Source organism: Salvelinus alpinus, chromosome 25, assembly GCF_045679555.1.
Source record: "Salvelinus alpinus chromosome 25, SLU_Salpinus.1, whole genome shotgun sequence".
Taxonomy (NCBI): domain Eukaryota; kingdom Metazoa; phylum Chordata; class Actinopteri; order Salmoniformes; family Salmonidae; genus Salvelinus; species Salvelinus alpinus.
The window spans coordinates 4,070,008-4,091,581 of NC_092110.1; the positions used below are offsets into that span (position 1 = coordinate 4,070,008).

The 21,574-nt window shown below is 42.5% G+C and overlaps 1 protein-coding gene across 3 annotated transcripts; it reads right to left on the bottom strand.

The window, feature by feature from the left end:
* Positions 1 to 4: 4 nt before the first annotated feature.
* ahi1 (Abelson helper integration site 1) lies at positions 5 to 19,485 on the bottom strand. Of its 3 annotated transcripts, none has more exons than XM_071365264.1 (27): positions 18,969 to 19,485; positions 18,499 to 18,566; positions 18,230 to 18,366; positions 17,466 to 18,088; positions 17,069 to 17,223; positions 16,651 to 16,840; positions 16,167 to 16,359; positions 15,946 to 16,041; positions 15,682 to 15,867; positions 15,238 to 15,387; positions 14,853 to 14,985; positions 13,836 to 13,959; positions 11,645 to 11,874; positions 11,341 to 11,447; positions 11,095 to 11,213; positions 9,377 to 9,507; positions 8,961 to 9,101; positions 7,590 to 7,780; positions 7,417 to 7,462; positions 7,286 to 7,338; positions 7,015 to 7,114; positions 6,416 to 6,474; positions 6,157 to 6,225; positions 4,131 to 4,293; positions 3,726 to 3,850; positions 3,230 to 3,309; positions 5 to 744 (listed from the first exon to the last, which is right to left on the bottom strand). In XM_071365264.1, exons 2-27 carry the CDS (start codon positions 18,506 to 18,508, stop codon positions 552 to 554), a joined length of 3,804 nt encoding a protein of 1,267 aa, XP_071221365.1. In that variant the 5' UTR covers positions 18,509 to 18,566; positions 18,969 to 19,485; the 3' UTR covers positions 5 to 551. The 3 variants fall into 3 exon arrangements, with proteins under 3 accessions (XP_071221365.1, XP_071221366.1, XP_071221367.1); XM_071365265.1 differs by having other exon boundaries at positions 18,962 to 19,038; XM_071365266.1 differs by lacking the exon at positions 5 to 744 and adding an exon at positions 832 to 910.
* Between the last annotated feature and the right edge of the window lie 2,089 nt (positions 19,486 to 21,574).

Sequence of the window (21,574 nt, forward strand, 5' to 3'; positions counted from 1 at the left end):
ATAACACATTTCAAAGTTGTTATATTTAACATAATTACTGCGGACATATTTAAAGATATGACTAAGAACTGTAATTACAGAAATAAATATACAAACAATTCACTTGGCAACTATTTTTAAACGTATTGGTGACACTTTGGTGATCACGACTTTCCTCATCCCTTTAAGCTATAAAAATAAAACTGTAGTATTAATAAGTATATGTCTTTCTTATAGCTCATAACAAATAGGTTACAGAAGTCAATGAATGCATTACTCCAATAAATAGGATAAAAACAGCCAAACATACAAAATCTCTCCAGGACTGATACATTATAGGACATAATAGTAAACTTTTTAAAATACAGATGTTCTAAAATAATTTTTTTGAACAATTGTTATTCAGACATCATTTAAAAAAGATTTGAACCCCCCCCCACACACACAAAAAACAATGTGTGTATGCTTTACAGGATGGTTTCATTATAAACATATTTGTTATTTTCTGTTCAAAGGGGAATTTACTGTTAAAAAACAGCTCTTAGTGTACTCATAACCATAGGTCCATGGGTCTAGGCATCAGGCTCCAAGGCTCTGTTAGACTGTCCTCTCCTGGGGCTGGGGGGCAGTGGTCTGCTGCCTGCAGCATTGGCCCTCCTCTTGGTAGATGACGTTCCTGGGGCATCGGGGTCGGAGGATGTGGCCGGTGGTGGTGATGACGGAGCTTCTAACTTCTTCACTAACTTCTTTTTCTTCTTCTTCACTCTTGAGAAACATGGGGGAAAAACACATTGGCCTGACATTAACTTATATACAGTGGGGAGAACAAGTATTTGATACACTGCCGATTTTGCAAGGTTTTCCTACTTACAAAGCATGTAGAGGTCTGTAATTTTTATCATAGGTACACTTCAACTGTGAGAGACGAAATCTAAAACAAAAATCCAGAAAATCACATTGTATGATTTTTAAGTAATTAATTTGCATTTTATTGCATGACATAAGTATTTGATCACCTACCAACCAGTAAGAATTCCGGTTCTCACAGACCTGTTAGTTTTTCTTTAAGAAGCCCTCCTGTTCTCCACTCATTACCTGTATTAACTGCACCTGTTTGAACTCGTTACCTGTATAAAAGACACCTGTCCACACACTCAATCAAACAGACTCCAACCTCTCCACAATGGCCAAGACCAGAGGGCTGTGTAAGGACATCAGGGATAAAATTGTAGACCTGCACAGGGCTGTGATGGGCTACAGGACAATAGGCAAGCAGCTTGGTGAGAAGGCAACAACTGTTGGCGCAATTATTCGAAAATGGAAGAAGTTCAAGATGACGGTCAATCACCCTCGGTCTGGGGCTCCATGCAAGATCTCACCTCGTGAGGCATCAATGATCATGAGGAAGGTGAGGGATCAACCCAGAACTACACGGCAGTACCTGGTCAATGACCTGAAGAGAGCTGGGACCACAGTCTCAACGAAAAGCATTAGTAACACACTACGCCGTCATGGATTAAAATCCTGCAGCGCACGCAAGGTCCCCCTGCTCAAGCCAGCGCATGTCCAGGCCCGTCTGAAGTTTGCCAATGACCATCTGGATGATCCAGAGGAGGAATGGGAGAAGGTCATGTGGTCTGATGAGACAAAAATAGAGCTTTTTGGTCTCAACTCCACTCGCCGTCTTTGGAGGAAGAAGAAGGATGAGTACAACCCCAAGAACACCATCCCAACCGTGAAGCATGGAGGTGGAAACATTCTTTGGGGATGCTTTTCTGCAAAGGGGACAGGACGACTGCACCGTATTGAGGGGAGGATGGATGGGGCCATGTATCGCGAGATCTTGGCCAACAACCTCCTTCCCTCAGTAAGAGCATTGAAGATGGGTCGTGGCTGGGTCTTCCAGCATGACAACGACCTGAAACACACAGCCAGGGCAACTAAGGAGTGGCTCCGTAAGAAGCATCTCAAGGTCCTGGAGTGGCCTAGCCAGTCTCCAGACCTGAACCCAATAGAAAATCTTTGGAGGGAGCTGAAAGTCCGTATTGCCCAGCGACAGCCCCGAAACCTGAAGGATCTGGAGATGGTCTGTATGGAGCAGTGGGCCAAAATCCCTGCTGCAGTGTGTGCAAACCTGGTCAAGAACTACAGGAGACGTATGATCTCTGTAATTTCAAACAAAGGTTTCTGTACCAAATATTAAGTTCTGTTTTTCTGATGTATCAAATATTTATGTCATGCAATAAAATGCAAATTAATTACTTAAAAATCATACAATGTGATTTTCTGGATTTTTTTAGATTCCGTCTCTCACAGTTGAAGTGTACCTATGATAAAAAATTACAGACCTCTACATGCTTTGTAAGTAGGAAAACCTGCAAAATCGGCAGTGTATCAAATACTTATTCTCCCCACTATATATATATAAAAATACAAAAAACCTTTCGGAAGGGGACCTGGCAAGAGGTCAGCAGAAAGTAGTCAGCATGACCATAAAATACAAGAGCACATACAAGGACAATACACTCAAAACAATTACAGCGGTCAACAACATTTCAGTCAATCAGAGTTTTAAACTTAGTCAGATACCCTCTTGCCCAGTTCAAAGTATTTCATAGCTCACTACAAGACCAAAGAGCCTTATGGGAAAAGGATTGTTTCAGCTTTTTGGTTTCAATATGCTGTCTAAAACTTAGTTCAAATGCCTAGATACTATTTAAAATCAGTCAATCATCATCATTCAATCACAATTGACAGTTAAAATCTGCAAGTGGCTCCATTTGTTGAGAAAGTTGTTTGTGAATGTCATCAAATGCTAGTTGTAAATCCAGAAAAGCTTTCTCAATTTTAGAGGCACAAGAGTAAACGATTGTGTCGTCAGCATATTGTTGGAGTTCTGCAGATTTTCCATTTCTTCCTATATCAGACAGTGTAATAAGTCAAGGCCCTAAAATGGAACCTTAAGAGACCCCTTTTCTAAGCTGTCAAAAGTCTGATTTCATGCCCTCCAGTGCCACACACTGTGTTCCGCCAGAGAGTTCGTTTTGGAACCAATCTAACACGTCAGCACTTGTATGTCATCTAATAATGTATCTAGTATAATGTATAAGCTATAATGTATCTAGTAAGTTCATTTTCTTCCCATTTTCTCGCCATGTGGTTAGAACACGAGTGTACAAAATAAACTATCGCGATGATATCAGAGCCACTGCTGTGACTTACGACTGTTGCTGTGAGGAAGAGGACTTACTTGGTGGCAGCAGGCTGCTCAGGGTCTGTGTCCAGCTCAGAGATGAACTTGAGTTCCCCAGAGACAACGGCAGCTGACACCTGTGAGCGGAGGGAGAGTAATCAAAGAAGAGAAGGTACAAGGAAATGAACAGTAATATAACCTTGGTTCCCTGAAGAAGGGGAACGAGATGATCTCTAGGTTGAAGATGACAAAGGTTAAGACAACAGGATTCTAATATCCCATAACGCTTTGCAACAATGGGACCAGCTATGCTAGTTAGCAACGGCGCTAGTAGTTAGCGACATCGCAGGTCCCAGATTTGTGACGACGTTGTCTTAACCTGTCGATTTTCGACCTAGGATGAGCTAAGGACTGTATTGGTGGAGGGGATGTGTGGGTAAATTCAAAAATAAATCATCAATAATTTTATTTGAAGTACCCTTCTCCATCAGAACCAAGAGACACTTTAGCTACATCACACAACGATCGCTGTAACAGAACCCAGTCTCCTTACCTTGGTAGGTGTCAACCTCTCATCTGATTGGTCAGTCCGCTCAAAAGGGGGGACTGATAGGTCGGTCTGTTCAGACAGGGCAGACTGTGCCTTTAGGGCCTGAGACAGCTCCTCGTTGTAATCCCCTGGGGCAGACGATGGAAATAGCTCAGCAACAAACAACACATCCATACAGACTTGACTTTATAAGCTACGTATCCACATGGGTTCTTTATCATGTAGAAAAGTTGTCCTGTGTGGCTTAGTTGGTAAGAGTATGTTAGCAACACCAAGGTGGGTTTCCTATAAGGATCAAGCTCCCAATAAAATGTATGCAATCACTGTACTTTAAGTTGCTTTGGAGAATTGATGTCTGCTAAGTGCATATATTATATTAATGTGGAAAATATATAAAGCTCTACTTACGCTCTTCCGCAACATAGGTAGCTGGGAAGTATCCCTGCTGTCCGTTAGCCAGGCGTCCAAACCACCAGTTGTCGTTGTCTTTGTAGAGCACATGGATGACATCACCACGCTGTACCGTTAACTCATCTGACCGGGTAGCACTGTAGTCATACAAAGAGACAACCTGACAGAGAGAAAGAGAAATTAAAAGGATTTAAGAATGGTTGACCATGGTGTTAAAAAAAACAGATTATTTTAAATTGTCATATTTGATTGTTGGGTATAGTATGTTCCAGAGGTGTGGACTACAGTCACATGACTTGGACTCGAGTCAGACTCGAGTCACAAATATGATGACTTGCAACTCGACTTTGACTTTAACACCAATGACTCGTGACTTAACTTGGACTTGAGCCTTTTGACTTGAACTGACTTGATACCCTCCCCAAGCCTAAATATAAAAAATTATGCTATTAAAAAAGTGTGCAGTGCCCCAACTCTTCATTTAACGGATTACAGTTTGAATTAGACAGCAGCCGGCGGGTGAATTCAGATGGAGCCCTTGGAAAGATGATACCCCAAATTTTTTTTTTCAGATATAAAGACTACGCTGTATCAACAAACAAAAAAACGGATTGCAACTTGCAAAACATGCGGGAAGAAAATGACAGACGGAGGCGCAACAACTTCCAACTTTGTTCGACGTTTGAAGCTGCACAAAGAACGGTAAGTCGTGGCTAATATAGCCGACAGCTATATCATTTATAACTTTACTAGTGTAGCATGTAGGCTAACGTAACTTTAAATCAATGAGCCTCCACACAGTCAGTCAGTGCAGGAACGTGATCATTGCACCCAAGATTGAGCTACAACTGGCTAGGCAGTTGGTAGCCTAAATCCTGCCTGATGTTACTGCTGTTCCTAAAACCATTGACATACGTTAGCCTACTGTAACCACACACAGAGAGGGTGTGGGGGCGGGTGTGTGTGTGTGCTAAGGTTGGGCGATTGTGTACAAGGGGGGGTCTTTCGCATGGCTACTGATGGGGTCAAATTGGGGTCATGATAAGGGCTGCACCAAATGTATTATAATAATTAATTATGCTTATGTTGTATTAATAGAAGGGGAAGGGTTATAAGACCCCCCCCCCCCCCCCCCACTACATTTATAGGGTCTTAGACTACAGACAAACCTTATAATGTATATATTGTTAAAAATTGTTTCACAGTTCTTTTCTAGTCTCTGCCTCTTATAAAGAAAAGGTCAGAGATATGTGAGTTATTGCATGGGGTATGTGAGAAAGCACTTCAAAGATAAACACAGAACCCTGCAGGGGATTAAAAGAGTTAAGAGACTAGTCAGACATACCTCTATAAATCAACTTGGGGGAGTGGACATTTACTGCTGAGCCCTTAGAAAACACTGGAACTATTGTATCTCTCTTGCAAGTTTGTATAGCTGTGTATGCATGGGCTTGGTCTGGTGAGCAGAAGGTAATGACGTATGCAGTGACATCACTAGGGCTGGACTTCGGGCTTAATAAAATAACTTGGGACTTTTCCTATTTTGCAGAACTCAGTTGTATGTGTGATGTTTGACTTCTGTCTACAGCTGTATTTTGATTAAAATTGTTATGATTTATAAGTGCACATTTTACTTATTTGTTAAGTAAATAAAACGGAGCACAGAAAAATGGAACCAACACTACTCATGTATTTCCATGGAAATATAGGGTTTATTTGGAAAGTAATAAATATTTATAAAAGCATTCATGATTTGTGTAAATGTAATATACTAACTATTACTCTTGTTAAAAATATGAAATGGTATTACATTTGGTGAAGAGCACATTATGACTTGTTTAGGACTCGAAACTCAAAGTTTAGGACTAGTGACTTGACTTGAGACTTGCTGGACTTGACTTGGGACTTGAGTGCTAAGACTTGAGACTTACTTGTGACTTGTAAAACAATGACTTGGTCCCACCTCTGGTATGTTCTTATAATGCATACAGTTGTCAATGTTGGAATAAAAACAGGAACTTACCGTTTGCTGAACTGGTACCAAGGAATCTGCGTCCACTCTAATGGCTGTAGACAGATGATCAGGGAAGCTCTGAGGGAAGAAAGGGAACGTTCCTAAACTTCCATTCCATATTCAACTTCATGTGTTACGTCGGGTTTCTTTCAAATAGATAAAGAAAATATTCAGTCCACAAGACTAAAATAAAGTTACTGTTAAAACTCAATAAAATACACATAAAAGGAAGCAACGAGAAAAGCATAACATTATAACGGTGCCTTACTGTCTGTAGCCTGAGAGATGGAGCTCTTCCTAGATGCTGGCCGACTGGGCTGAAACCACCTGCAAACAGAGGAGAAAGAAGAGAAGGGAAATACCAGATGAATATATTAAAATCTAAGATAGACCTCAAAGCATACATTATCGTAGAGGTGTGAACACCTACGGACAGCGTTGAAGACAAGAGGAGGCCCGTCTTGGTCGTACAGTGAACATGCTGCTCTGTAAGATCCTTAACAGCTCTAGTGAGTCTGGGAATGTTGCGTTTTGGTAAATCCTTCCTTTGCTTTGTTGTTGAAATGTCTGGCCAAAGCTCTCATTCTGCATGAATGGGTCCTTAAGCTCATTTGGGTAAACGGACCTCAATTCTTACAAATTATTGACAACTCAGTGGTTCACAGAGCTGCTTAGATTCATAGGCCTGTAGCAGTAAAATCTGTCTCCTTCCCTTCATCTGAACTGATAGGGAAAAACTTGACAGTTGGAAGCTCATCTTTAGGCAGGCTTTCACCTGGTCAGTTCTTTTAGAATAAGGATCAGGGTAATGAAGGCCAGGAGGGGACCGATTTTTTTCAGAGAAAGGGCATGTCTAGAGCCACTCACGGTTCTGGGGGATGAACTGAGCTCCGAGGGAACTAGACAGCTGCAGTTTGGAGTGTGGTGACAGGAGGGACGGAGGAGGCTGGGACGAGTTCAAGCTCATCTGAAAAAACAGTAGAAGAATAATTCATTTTCCATTATTACAGGGAAATGAGCAGCAAATGTGTTCTGCTATATCCCAACCCCTCCAGACTACACACATACACACAGAGGTTGGTGGACAATAAAACGGTGAATTTGAAGGGCTTACAGAGTTAATGAGAGTACTACTTACTGGGCCAGCTTCCTGAGATAGGCTCCTCCCCATCTGATATATGCCCGCTTTATCTACAAACCACAAAAACATGTCAAACAAATTTCAACATGTTGTCGCATAAACATACCAATATCATTGTTAAAGCATACCTTGCTCATACAGGTGTTCCACAGCAGAGGAGCTCCGAGATGGTTCCTACAAATTTTTTTTTGAGAAAGTCATTAGTAAATTCTAGTTAGTTTGCATAATGATTTACCATCAGTTTGCGGGTAAAAATATCATTCACGTTATAAAACTAAATCAAAACAAGATTTGTACTCACTAGAACAGAGTCCAGTTTATCTTTGACACTCTGCATCTTCATAGACAGTCTGGCTGCTCTGGCGAAGCAGTCCATGGCTGCTCCGGAGGTGTCCTGGAATGTTACTGGGTCAGATGTGTTCCTGAACATTTTAGTGTCAGCTGATCCAGACCTGCTGTGGCCCTTCAGACTCTCCACCTCCAGCTGGGCCGCTGAGAAGAAACAGAGAGAAAATGTCTTTTTGTTTCGTCTTTATTGTGTGTATTCCATCAGGGACCACGTTGGAAACAAGTATAATTGCTTTAACATGTTATCCCCTGTTTGTACTCAGCTTAACTTTTTCCCAATAAATCAATCAGACTTTTCCTCTCAGTCCACAAAACAGAAAAAAATACTGATCCAGTCTACCCAATCTCAAGGCCTACCATTTTCGAACATCCCAAAACAGACAAATTTTACACAAAATATTCATAAGCCTATAAACCAGGGGTGTCAAACTCATGCGGCCCCGGGGCCGCATTCGGTCTTCAACGAGGTCCGGAGGGCACCACAAAAAATGTGTTATTTTTCCTCGCTGTCAAAATTACCAAAACATTGTCCTCTATCCATTATTTTGGAAATGTTCAATGCTCCCTGACTGTCTAGTGTTAATTTCTTTGATTAATAGCGAGCTGGAAAGTGTAAGAGTGTAGGTCCATTATAATTTCTGCACAGTTTCGATTTGGTTTTAGTCATTTGAAAGTATATTGAGCTCAACCCCCCCACCCAATTTAAAAATATATATTTATATACTTTTTTTATTTTACTCAAACCACCCACGGGCCAGACACCCCTGCTATAAAGTCAAATGGCTCCTACACTAATGACTCAAGTTGTGTGGAACCAAGACTTAGTAACGCCAGAGACATCCCACTCCCTAATTTATTCTGATCGAGGCGGTGCCACTCCGGTCTACTTATTGCCCCCCGTCCCGCGGAGGGGATGCTCCAGACCAAGACATCTCACTGGAAAATGTTTTCTGGGTGGGATGAGAAGGGAGGGGACAATAAGTAGACCAGAGCCAGTTGTTACCTCACTCACGTTGGAAAGCATGCTCACCTACACAGAGACAGAATGCCCACCTACACAGAGAGGGAATGCCCACCTACACAGAGAGAATGCCCACCTACACAGAGAGAATGCCCACCTACACAGACAGGAACATTTAAACAATTTTACAACGGTAAATGGCTTGAGTGAACCATCTTTATTTAACCACCATCTTTGGTAACGCAACTGTCCTCTTACAATACAATTATTTGAATGCTCTGAGCAAGGTACTCAGGCACAGCTGAGTGTTCCTAAGATCTTCTCATTGCGTGATCGATCTCAGAACAATAATGAGCTGCTCACCTCTGCGGTCGTACAAGTAGACGTGCACAGGCTGGCTCTGACCGAAGGCACAGAAGGCCACCATGTTCTCATGAGGGTGGAAGGCCACACCACGGAGGGCTGTGGGGTAACACAGCTCCGAGTACACCGCCACCTGGTCACCTGGTAGATGCAGGCACAAAACCAGCAGGTATTATTGATCATAACAACAAACAAAAAAACAACGCATGCACTTAGCTAGGGACAGTTTCCCCAGATACAGATTTAAATTAGTCCTGGAACAAAAAACTATTTCAATGGAGATTATCCATTGAGCAGGTTTTTTAGTCCAAGACTATGCTTAATCTGGATATCGGGAAACTGTCCCTAAGTGCATAGATTATTAGTTTGTGTCTAAATTCATACTGGATGATCAGATGTGGCTGTCTTGTCCTCACCTGTTTCTGCGTTCCACACGTAGGCCATTCCATCCTCGCTGCCTGAGAAGATGAAGCTCCCACAGGGTGTGAACGTGCTGTGGATCCTCTCCCTGTAGTTAGTGGCACCTGTGTATTTCTTCACAGCCAATCTGCAACAACACACACACACAAACACATTTTAGAAGTCTGTACATTAGATCAATAAAAAGGACATGGAAACTTACTTGAGTTATGGCAATACAGAACTACACTCACCGGATAGTTTATTAGATACACCCCGTTCACAAAAATGGATCGCTCCTACAGACAGTGAGTCACGTGGCCGTGGCTTGCTATATAAAGCAGGCAGACAGGCATCGAGGCATTCAGTTACTGTTCGATTGAATGTTAGAATGGGAACAATGAGTGACATAAGCGACTTTGAGCGTGGTATGATCGTCAGTGTCAGGCACGCCGGATCCAGTATATCAGAAACAGCCGCCCTCCTGGGATTTTCATGCATGGCAGTATAGGAACATTTTGAAGATAAATACACAACGCAGAGGATGAGAGGACGAGAGTACTAGAGTACTAATGGTCAATAGCGATTTGTAAATAGGAGTTGGGTTTCAGTTCAACATCTGTTAAGGATCTGTGGAATGTCACTCCTGAACTCAGAGCGACGTGTGCTACGTTGTCATTGGTCTGTACATTGAGTCAGGGGCAGGATACTTGTTATTTGGCCATTGGCCAAGTTGTCCTGCAAGGACTTCTGATTGGTCAACCCCAGGCTAGGGTGGGGGGTTATAAATGGCATCATGTTCCTTTGTTCAGTGGAGAAAAGCTGAGGAGGGGAGACTGAACATCTGAACATCTATCTCTCAGCATAACATCTTGATGTGTCCTTCTCAAATAAACCTATTTTTCTCCCCCTGATTTGCTTTGGAGTTCGTGTTATTGAAGAATAACATCAATTGCCAACAGCAGTGTCTAGGGTTCACCGAGAATGGTGCGACAAACAAAAAACATCCAGTCAGTGGCAGTACTGTGGGCGAAAACAGCTCGTTGATGAGAGAGGTCGAAGGAGAATGGAAAGAATCGTTGTGCAAGCTAACAGGAGGGCCACAAACTGACAAATAACGGTGCAGTACAACAGTGGTGTGCAGAACGGCCTCTCTGAACACACAACTCATTGATCTTTGTCACGGATGGGCTATTGTAGCAGACGACCACACCGGGTTTCATTCCTATCAGCTAAAAACAAGAAGAAGCGTCTCCAGTCGGCACGCGATCACCAAAACTGGACAATTGAGGAGTGGAAAAACATTGCCTGGTACGACGAATCCCAGTTCCTGTTGTGTCATGCTGTTGGCAGAGTCAGGATTTGGCCTAAGCAGCATGAGTCCATGGACCCCATCCTGCCTGGTACAGGCTGGTGGTGGGAGTTTAGTGGTGTGGGGAATGTTTTCCTGGCACATGTTAGGTCCCTTGAGCAACGAATGTTTTTCTGACACCTTGTAGAATCCATTCCCTGGAGAATTCAGGCTGTTCTGGAGGCAAAGGGGGGTCCGACCCGATAATAAATGGGTGTACCTAATAAACTGGTACACCCATTTAGTACCGGGTCGGACCCCCTTTGTGTATATCGATCATAATAACATGTTGGGAACAAGTACAAAGATGACATTTTTGTACTCAGGGCACCATTGCGAATGAGGCTCTGGTCTCAATTAGGCTTTTAAAAAATATATATTTACACTCTGAGATCCATCACCCTGACAACGCTGTCTTTGGCGTGGATCAGTAGACGGCGACCATTAGGATGGACCTCTAACGTGTTGATGGGAAGCCCACTCAGGTCACTCTCTCCTATCTCCTGCAGGACAAAATAAAGTATTAATCCAGCTCTCCAATGTGAATGACTGAATAGACTTCATTTGATCCCCAGAGGGGACATTGTCACCAGCATAAGACACATTTTGGGTGAAACATTGTTCTCAAACCTTCTCAATCTTCCAGTGACGACACGGTCTCTGATGCAGACTGTCATCAACCGACGTCCTCCACACAATGATGAACCCAACGTTGTCCGCAGAGAACATTCGGTTTCCTGAATAAATATACAATAAACACATTACGTTCACATTTCAATTCTCATGCGAAAAGGGCGGTAAGCCATCCAGCAAACGCCATGAATAGATACTCTAGCCATGAACAAAAAAACTGTTATTCTCTAACAGAAAGAGACTGCTGGAGTAAAAAGTGCTTCATAAAAAAATGAGATTGATTGATTTACTGATTCCGTACCTTCGGAGTCGAAACACAGAGCGTTGATGAAGCTCTTGTGACCCTCGAACTCCTGGAGCAGCAGTCCGTTGACATCTTTGACGTTCACCCTCCAGACCCTCACCAGACAGTCGTACCCAGCAGTCACCACCATGCCCTGGGCCGTAGGGTGGTACTGAGCACAGTAGACAAACGATGGGTGGGGGAGCACCTTCTGGGCGATGGCCTGGAGCCTCTGCACGTTCCACACTCTGCAAGAGAGGGTTGAGAGGGATCATAGTGTTGAACAATTAGATTACGATATCAGACAAGTCGAAATAAGAGACTACATGTGCTGATAATGTACGGAGTGCTAAGCTTGCTGAGTAAACTTACCCTTACTTATACCCAACCGTGTTCTCATGTTACTGAGCATACTACACCACACATCATTGATACTGAACAAAAATCTAAACTCAACATGCAACAATTTCAACAATTTTACTGAGTTACAGTTCATATACATAACAGTAGTAGGGCTGATTACCAACAAAGACGAGACAGCCTACAGGGAGGAGGTGAGGGCCCTGGGAGTGTGGTGCCAGGAAAATAACCTCTCACACAACGTCAACAAAACAAAGGAGCTGATCGTGGACTTCAGGAAACAGCAGAGGGAGCACCCTCTATCCACATCAACGGGACCGCAGTGGAGAATGTGGAAAGCTTCAAGTTCCTCGGCGTACACATCACTGACAAACTGAACTGCTCCACCCACACAGACAGTGTGGTGAAGAAGGCGCAATAGCGCCTCTTCAACCTCAGGAGGCTGAAGAAATTTGGCTTGGCACATAAAACCCTCACAAACTTTTACAGATGCACAATTGAGAGCATCCTGTCGGGCTGTATCACCGCCTGGTACGGCAACTGCACTGCCCACAACCGCAAGGCTCTCCAGAGGGTGGTGTCAAAGCTGGGACCGAGAGACTGAAAAACAGCTTCTATCTCAAGGCCATCAGACTGTTAAATAGCCACCACTAGCACATTAGAGGCTGCTTCCCTATATAGATAGACTTGGAATCACTGGCCACTTTAATAATGGAACACTAGTCACTTTAATATTGTTTACATATTTTGCATTACTCATCTAATATGAATATACTGTATTCTATCCTACTGTATCTTAGCCTATGCCGCTCTAACATTGCTCGCCCAAATATTTATATATTCTTAATTCCATTCCTTTAGATTTGTGTGTATTGTTGTGAAATTGTTAGATATTACTGTTAGATATTACTGCACTGTTAGAGCTAGAAACACAAGCATTTCGCTACACCCGCAATAACATCTAATAAACACATGTATGTGACAAATAAATTTGATTCGATTTTTATAAGGAAAATCAGTCAATTTAAATAAATTCATTAGGCCCTAATCTATGGATTTCACATGACTCGTCAGGGGCGCAGCCATGGGTGGGCATAGGCCCACCCACTGGGGAGCCAGGCTGAGCCAATCAGTTTTTTATCACAAAAGGGCTTTATTACAGACAGAAATACTCCTCATTTTCATCAGCTGTCCGTGTGGCTGGTCTCAGATGATCCCGCAGGTGAAGAAGCCGGAAGTGGAGGTCCTGGGCTAGCGTGATTACACGTGATCTTCGGTTGTGAGGCCGGTTGGAAGTACTGCCAAATTCTCTAAAATGACGTTGAGGGTGGCTTATGATAGAGAAATTAATGTTAAATTCTTTGGCAACAGCTCTGGTGGACATTCCTGTAGTCAGCATGCAAATTGCATGCTCCCTCAAAACCTGTGGCATTGTGTTGTGTAACAAAACTGCACATTTCAGAGTGGCCTTTTATTGTCCCCAGCACAAGGTGCACCTGCGTAGCGATAATGCTGTTTAATCAGCTTCTTGATATGCCACACCTGTCAGGTGGATGGATTATCTTGGCAAAGGATTTTGTGCATTTGGAACATTTCTGGGATATTTTATTTCAGCTCATGAAACATGGCCCAAACCTTTACATGTTGAGTTTATATTTTTGTTCAGTATATTATATAGTATACTGTGAATGCGCCATTAGAGGCAGGAGATATGTGGGTATGACTTCAATACATTATATTAGTGACAACACATACACAAATATATCCTAAGCATCAGCGTAATCTAATCGAGGCTCCATGTTTATCCTTCCCAGGCAGGGTATATTTGAGGTACAGGTAGACCATTTACCTGACGGTGCCATCAGAGGAAGAAGACAGGAGGCTCCGGTCGTCTCTGGACCAGCAGAGATCATACACGATACTGAGGTGGCCGTTGAAGGCAGCCAACACCTTACCTGAAGGAATCTCATACACTGAGAAAAAAAAAAACGATGAGATAACTTCAATAATAAATAAAAAATTCACACCTGTTTGGGAGTAGCACACAGAATTCATTCCTCAAGTGAATCAATCTCCTTAGCTCAGTGTAAGTGACGTTTTAGGGTGTTTTCACACTTGCAACAAGGCACTAAAGTAATACTGCAAAAAATGTGTCAAAGCAATTCAACTTTTTGTCCTGAATACAAAGTGTTATGTTTGGGCCAAATCCACTCTCCATATTTTCAAGCATGTTATAGATATGCTTGTACTCATTAAGTACTGTGGAGTTTTTCAGGATAAAAAATAAACAGAATGGAGCTAGGTACAGGCAAAGTCCTAGAGGAAAACCTGGTTCAGTCTGCTTTCCACCAGACACTGGGCAATTAATTCACCTTCCAGCAGGACAATAACCTAAAACAAAAGGCCACATCTACACTGGAGTTGCTTACCAAGAAGACAGTGACTGTTCCTGAGTGGCTGAGTTAGTTTGACTTTAATCTATGGCAAGACTTGAAAATTGTTGTCTAGCAATGATCAACAACCAATTTGACAGAGCTTGATGAATTTTTTAAATAATAATGGGCAAATGTTGCACTACCAGGGTGTGGAAAGCACTTAGAGACTTACCCAGAAAGACTACAAAGTATTGACTCAGGGGTGTGAATACTTAAGTAAATGAGACATTTCTGTATTGCATTTCTAAAACCACGTTTTCCCTTTGTCATTATGGGGTATTACGTGTAGATGGGTGAGAAAAATTATCTATATAATCCATTTTTAATTCCAGCTGTAACACAACAAAATGTGGAATAAGTCAAGGGGTATGAATACTTTCTGAAGGCACTGAGCACTAAGGTAGCTCTGAGTAGGGGTTTACATTTCTTACCTATGATGGGGAAGGCATCTCTGTCAGCACACGCAGCAGCCAGCTTCCTCCCGTCGTGGGAGAATCGTATCGTGAAACAGCCCATCTGACCACCGCGGAACGACAGCATGGGCTTATTAGGGATCCGGCACACCTGCAACACAAATACAACTTCATCAAATAACACATCTGGGGACAACTGATGACATTTCTGGATTTCCCAGCAAAACGCACAACCACCACAGAACATTGTGTAAATGTTGTCTCAAAGTTGTGTTTCTCAACATGCCATCGTGACTTTATAACAACAATTGGACAGCCCTTGAATTGGGTAGCAGTTAGATACTGTTAGACAATAGAACAGAGAGTCAAGATTCTTAGAATAGAAGTTCTTTAGTAAACAGACCTGGCCAGGCATTCTGCTCCAATGGAGCTCAGGTTTGTTGCCTAGAGGTTGTGTTATGGTTCTCCTGGTGATCTCACTCTGCAGCTCGCTAAAGGAAGTGGAGCCTCTCTCCTGCTGCAAGGCCATCATGGAGCGGATACTAGGGTCCACCTACACAACAGACCAGCACATGGTCAAACCTCAACAGCCTAAAACAGCAGTGGACCAAACCACAACTCACCCTTTGGGAAATAAAACAGCCCAAAACAGCAACTCCTTATGGATGAAGATTTGATTTCTGCAACTAAACTGCTACTACTACTAATGTACTAATACATTACTATTATACTATTGCTATTAGTATTATTAGCATTATCATCATAGTGGTGGTAGTAGTAGTTTTGCTAAAGCAGACATATCAGTAACATGTTTTTGTAGTATGATTTCTAAGCAGTATCGACTTACATGATCAGGTAGTTTGAGGCCTTTCACAGTGATGTAGAGGGTGGATGTGTATCTGCTACGGGGATATCTCCTCCACCAGTCCACTACCTCAATGGTATTTTCTTGTCTCTTTCCCCGGGGAGGGGGACAGAAGAGCTGCAAACGCAGTTTACTGTCGATGTTCAGCACTCCGTTAGTGCCCACAAGCTGCAGGGAGAAATAAATAAAAATTCTTTCTCTTCAATAATGGATATTCATAACTGAAAACATTTCTAAATGCATTACCTTTAGAAATGCCCAGGCGATTTTTCGAAACCCTCGTTCATGTCTGTCGACATCAACGTTGGCTCTGGCTTCCTCCATGGTCATAAAATCCAGGACCTGAAATATATTTAAAAGACAATCTTTTCAAAATGGCCTTTAGGAAAAAGTTTGACATCTGGTTAATGCTTGACGTGTGTCAAGATATTGGTGTCACAAACCCATCCTCTTTTCATTATTTTTACCTCAAAAAAGAGCATAACTCTAGGGCCTTCGTGGTTATCCTGGAGGAAATATCCAAAGCGCTCGTTGAAGATGATCTGCTCATCCCACTCCGGAACTGTTGACTTGTTCTTCTTGAAGTCAAAAGGCTGGGTGATGATGGGAAGGATATGCTCCACACTCTCCTGCTCGTAGAATGACGAGACCGGGCGGTGACTGCAAAATATAGAGAAGGACACAAAAACGATTTGATCACAATTCTCGTCACCACCAGTTTTTACATTTGTTGTGACGGTAACATTTAACAATTAGCCTGGTTCCAGGTTGGTTTGTGCTGCCAACTACTATGGTCATAGTCAGATCGATTTAAGCTGCAAACTGCTATGTTTATTGCCAAACAACAACCATAGGAGTTGAATAACAGCACAAACAGATCTGGACCACCAAGCTAGTAACATCAAAAACCCACAATTAACAAAATCACAAACTAACAAAACCATTTCTCACCTGTCCTCTTTTTTCACGTATTGCCCAGTCATCTCGTCAATAACGTGGATCTTGACCATGGGATGTGAGACCAGCAAGTCAGTCTTCAGGCGGTCTGTCCTGTGGATGTACACTCCCAGGACCAGGTTGTCATCAAAGACTGGTCTCCGAGGAGTTTCAACAATCTCTGTATCACTCTCCTCCTTCACCACTACCACCAAGGAAAGAAGTGTTACTCAATGTTATTATCATGTTATTCACCTTTCAAGTAGAGTATTTTGTGCTTCCATATCTTCCTACAATAGTATCACACTAACTAATGTTACTGAAGATAGCAAAAAAACATCACACCAACTTTTCAAGAACAGCTTAGCCACATAATTCCTAACTGTTCATAATGCATGACCAGCTGAATGTTTTCTTAGCTTTTTATACCCACATTGTTTTATTTTTTTCTTCTTTTTGCCTTTTGATTTGAAAGATTCTAGTCTGTCCTCCTCGTCCTCCTCTTGGTGGCTTTCTTGACTCTTCTCTTTGGACCTCTTCCTTTCAGTGACGTCGTCAGACTGGCTGTTCTGCAGATCTTCTATCATACTGTAAAACAAAATGGAAAATAAATATGATAATCTATTCTATGGTATTAATGGGTAATTTAGGTTTATAGCCTGGTCCCAGATCTGTTTTTGCTTTATAGCCAACTTCTATGAACATTGTTATGCCAAGAATATGGCCATAAAGGTTGCCAAGATAGAACAAACAGATCTGGCTAGGTCATTTACAGCTTTCTTCCAGGTTCATGCAAACCTCACTAGTTATCCAGTAAGACTTCTACACACCTCGTCTCCCTCTCCGGATCCAATGACGACCTCAGCTTCTTCTTCTTCTTTGCACCTTCATTGTTTAATGCTACTACTTCCTGAGCGGCAGCGTTGGTCTTGTCTGTTGTTGACTTCTTGTGTACAGTCTTCTTCACAGTAGCCATCTCCTCTTCCTGTGCCATCTGCTTCTGGTACTCATGAAGTAACTCATCCTCAGCTTCCACCGCAACCTCACTCTGGACCCCGGACACCTCCTCTCCTCCTTTGCTGTTCCCTTTCTTACTCTTTCTCCTCTGTATATTCGCAGGGCCTTCCGACTCTAAGGAGGCCTTGGATTTGGGTGTTTTGGCATTTTCAGCAGTACTATCAGTCTGGTCGATTTGAATGATATAACTGTCCTCCTGCTGCACTGGGGCTGGAGGCAGCTCCCTTTTACTTTTCCTCTTCCCTTTGGTTGGTTGCTCCTCCTCATCCTGGTTCCCATTGTTGTTGTTGTTGACCTTCTCTGTTACCTCCCTCTCCCTACGCTTGTTCTTGGTGAAACGAGGACTGCCCTGGTCAGCGTGGTAGGTGTTCTGATGAACAGTCTCATCGTCCTCTGTGTCTTTCACAATGTCAAGGTTTTGTTTCAAAGTTTGGAGCTGAACGAGAAGAGTGGGGGCGCAAAGGTAAGAATAGACATTTATGTGCATGGAAGTTCATTTTACAGAGACCATGCACAACAAATATTGTTAAAGTGATTTCAGTGCCAAACCTTCTTGATCTGACCTATTCCAACGTACCACAATACTCTCCTGCTCTGGCTGATCTGGGCTCTTCTTCTTCTTCACTTTTTTCTTCTCCGATGTAGCCGGGTCAGTGTATCTCTTGAAGACCTCGTCAAATCTGGCCCTGGTCTTAGCTCGGGCTTCACTCTCACCTAGATAAGAAATATAGTCTGTTACTCTGTTTACTTTATTCATAAGGCCAGGTATTAATTTATTAACCATGTTATGGTATGTAGCCCCAATACAGTCAATGTTTGGAAAATACTGCAATTGTGTGTACTCACCTGCTGGCATTCTCGAATGCTGAAGTGACACTCATTCTGCATGCAAAGGGCCAAGGGAGATTTTCCTCCTAAAAAATGCAAGGCAGCAGACTAATCAGATAGCTAATTTAGCTATCTAGTTAGCTAACGTTAGGTCACAATACAATGGTATGGGTCTGACTGCAAACAATGGAAGTTTTCCAACTTTTATTTGAACAATATGCAAGCCTGCCTAGTTAGTCCATTTTGACCAGATGGGTTAGGCCTACTCAACTGATGACAACAAACATAGCTAGCTATATAGAGCTATTGCTAGCTAGCTTGCCGTTATAGCTAAGTTGCTAACGTTACTGACATTAGCTAACGCTAGCTAATCTGGCTAGCTAGGGTGACCACAATGCTGCCAAACTTAGCGGTGTTTTGCAATATTGTTTATTTAAGTGAATGTACATGCAGACTAACATCGACAACCGGAAAAACATACAATTTACCACAATATTTGAGTAAACGATTGGGACCACGACACTAGCTCCGTTGCGATGGTTTCCATAACAACAACAGTAGTGATGGGGTAAAAATATTGTGGATGACGTTTCAGCCATGGTCTTTGATTTCACCAATGAACATCGCGGAGCGAAGTATCCTCCGCCCATCTAACGTCCAGCTGAATTCTATTTATTTTTTAGCAATATGTGTGCAATGTAACTTTTATCAATCAGTAATATTTCCTTGGAGAATATATAGATGAAAATGTATCCAAGACATTGCACATCAGCCATTTTTTCACCATATCTGAATCTACTCTGCAGAACTCTACTTTTGGATAGCAATTAATACATAGCCAAATGTGTATGCATTTATCTTTTACGTATTTAGCATTTTGCTAAACGTTTTCGAACGTTGCTGATAGAAATGCCATGGCTAGAGCTGATGTGATTCTACATGTCAAAGAGGTATGTGTGTTCTACGTAGGCTATTTCTATCTATTTCTATTTCCAAACGTCTGAAGGTACCACGTTCGTCTGTACAAACAATAGTACGCAAGTATAAACACCATGTGACCACGCAGCTGTCATACCGCTCAGGAAGGTGACGCGTTCTGTCTCCTAGAGATGAACGTACTTTGGTGTGAAAAGTGCAAATCAATCCCAGAACAACAGCAAAGGACTTTGTGAAGATGCTGGAGGAAACAGGTACAAAAGTATCTATATCCATAGTAAAACGAGTCCTATATCAACATAACCTGAAAGGCCGCTCAGCAAGGAAGAAGCCACTGCTCCAAAACCGCCATAAAAAAGCCAGACTACGGTTTGCAACTGCACATGGGGACGAAGATCGTACTTTTTGGAGAAATGTCATCTGGTCTGATGAAATAAAATAGAACTGTTTGACCATAATGACCATCGTTATGTTTGGAGGAAAAAGGGGGAGGCTTGCAAGCTGAAGAACACCATCCCAACCGTGAAGCACAGGGGTGGCAGCATCATGTTGTGGGGGTGCTTTGCTGCAGGAGGGACTGGCGCACTTCACAAAATAGATGGCATCATGAGGATGGAAAATTATGTGGATATATTGAAGCAACATCTCAAGACATCAGTCAGGAAGTTAAAGCTTGGGCACAAATGGGTCTTCCAAATGGACAATGACCCCAAGCATACTTCCAAAGTTGTGGCAAAATGGCTTAAGTCAAGGTATGGGAGTGGCCATCACAAAGCCCTGACCTCAATCCTATAGAACATTTGTGGGCAGAACTGAAAAAGCGTGTGCGAGCAAGGAGGCCTACAAACCTGATTCAGTTACAAGAGCTTTGTCAGGAGGAACGGGCAAAATTCACCCCTTATTGTGGAAAGCTTGTGGAAGGCTACCCAAAACGTTTGACCCAAGTTAAACAATTTAAGGGCAATGCTACCAAATACTAATTGAGTGTATGTAAACTTCTGACCCACTGGGAATGTGGTGAAAGAAATAAAAGCTGAAATAAATAATTATCTCTGTTATTATTCTGACATTTCACATTCTTAAAATAAAGTGGTGATCCTAACTGACCTAAAACAGGGAATTCTTTCAAGGATTAAATGTCAGGAATTGTGAAACTGAGTTTAAATGTATTTGGCTAAGGTGTATGAGAACTTCCGACTTCAACTGTATATGCCTTCATTCTTGCTGGTTAGTGAAAGGTGAAAGTCATGGCACATATGTGGGATGTTGTGTTTTGTCAACATTTTATTCTAACCCAACATGACTCTGTTTTCCAAACTAGATGTAATCTCAATTTGCTTCATTTTTGTTGTAGACTCAAACAGCGACGATATCGTGTCAGTTGATTGGGGGATTCCACTACTGGGTTTAGCCAAGCGTTATGATCCTCAAATCCTAAATAATGCAGTTTGGGCCCTTTTAAACCTCACACTGTCTGGTAGGTCTGCACAGGAATATGTCCACCAGTAGATAATATACATATCTCAGGTTGCTGCCACATTCTGGGTTGTTGCTGTGTTAATATGTTCAAAATGGGTGGAGTTTAAATGACACATTAGTTGACTGTGTTCAGCTTGTTTGTTGACTTTTCAAAATAAGTGATGTGTGTCACTGTTAACCATAGAGATCAAATCAAGAATAGATTGTGGTCCCAACATTAATTATGAACCCTCATAACTCATTCCTAGACATACTCACCGGCCGGTTTATTGGGTAAACCCATCTAGTACCGGGTCGGACCCCCCCCTTTGTCTCCAGAACAGCCTGAATTATCCGGGGCATTCCATAAGATATCGGTAACGTTCTACAGGGATGTTGGTCCATACTGACGCGATGGCATCACGCAGTTGCTGCAGATTGGACGGCTGTACATTCATGCTGCGAAACAGCCCTTTCCATCTCATTCCAAAAACGCTTTATTGGGGTGAGGTCAGGGGACTGCACAGGCCACTCAAGTAAACTGAACTCGCTGTCATATTCCAGGCAATATTCTTCCACTCCTCAAATGTCCAGTGTTGGTGATTGCCTGCCCACTGGAGACACTTGTTGTTGCGATAACCCATCCGTGACAAGGATCGGCGAGTTGTGCGTACCGAGATGCCGTTTTGCACACCACTAT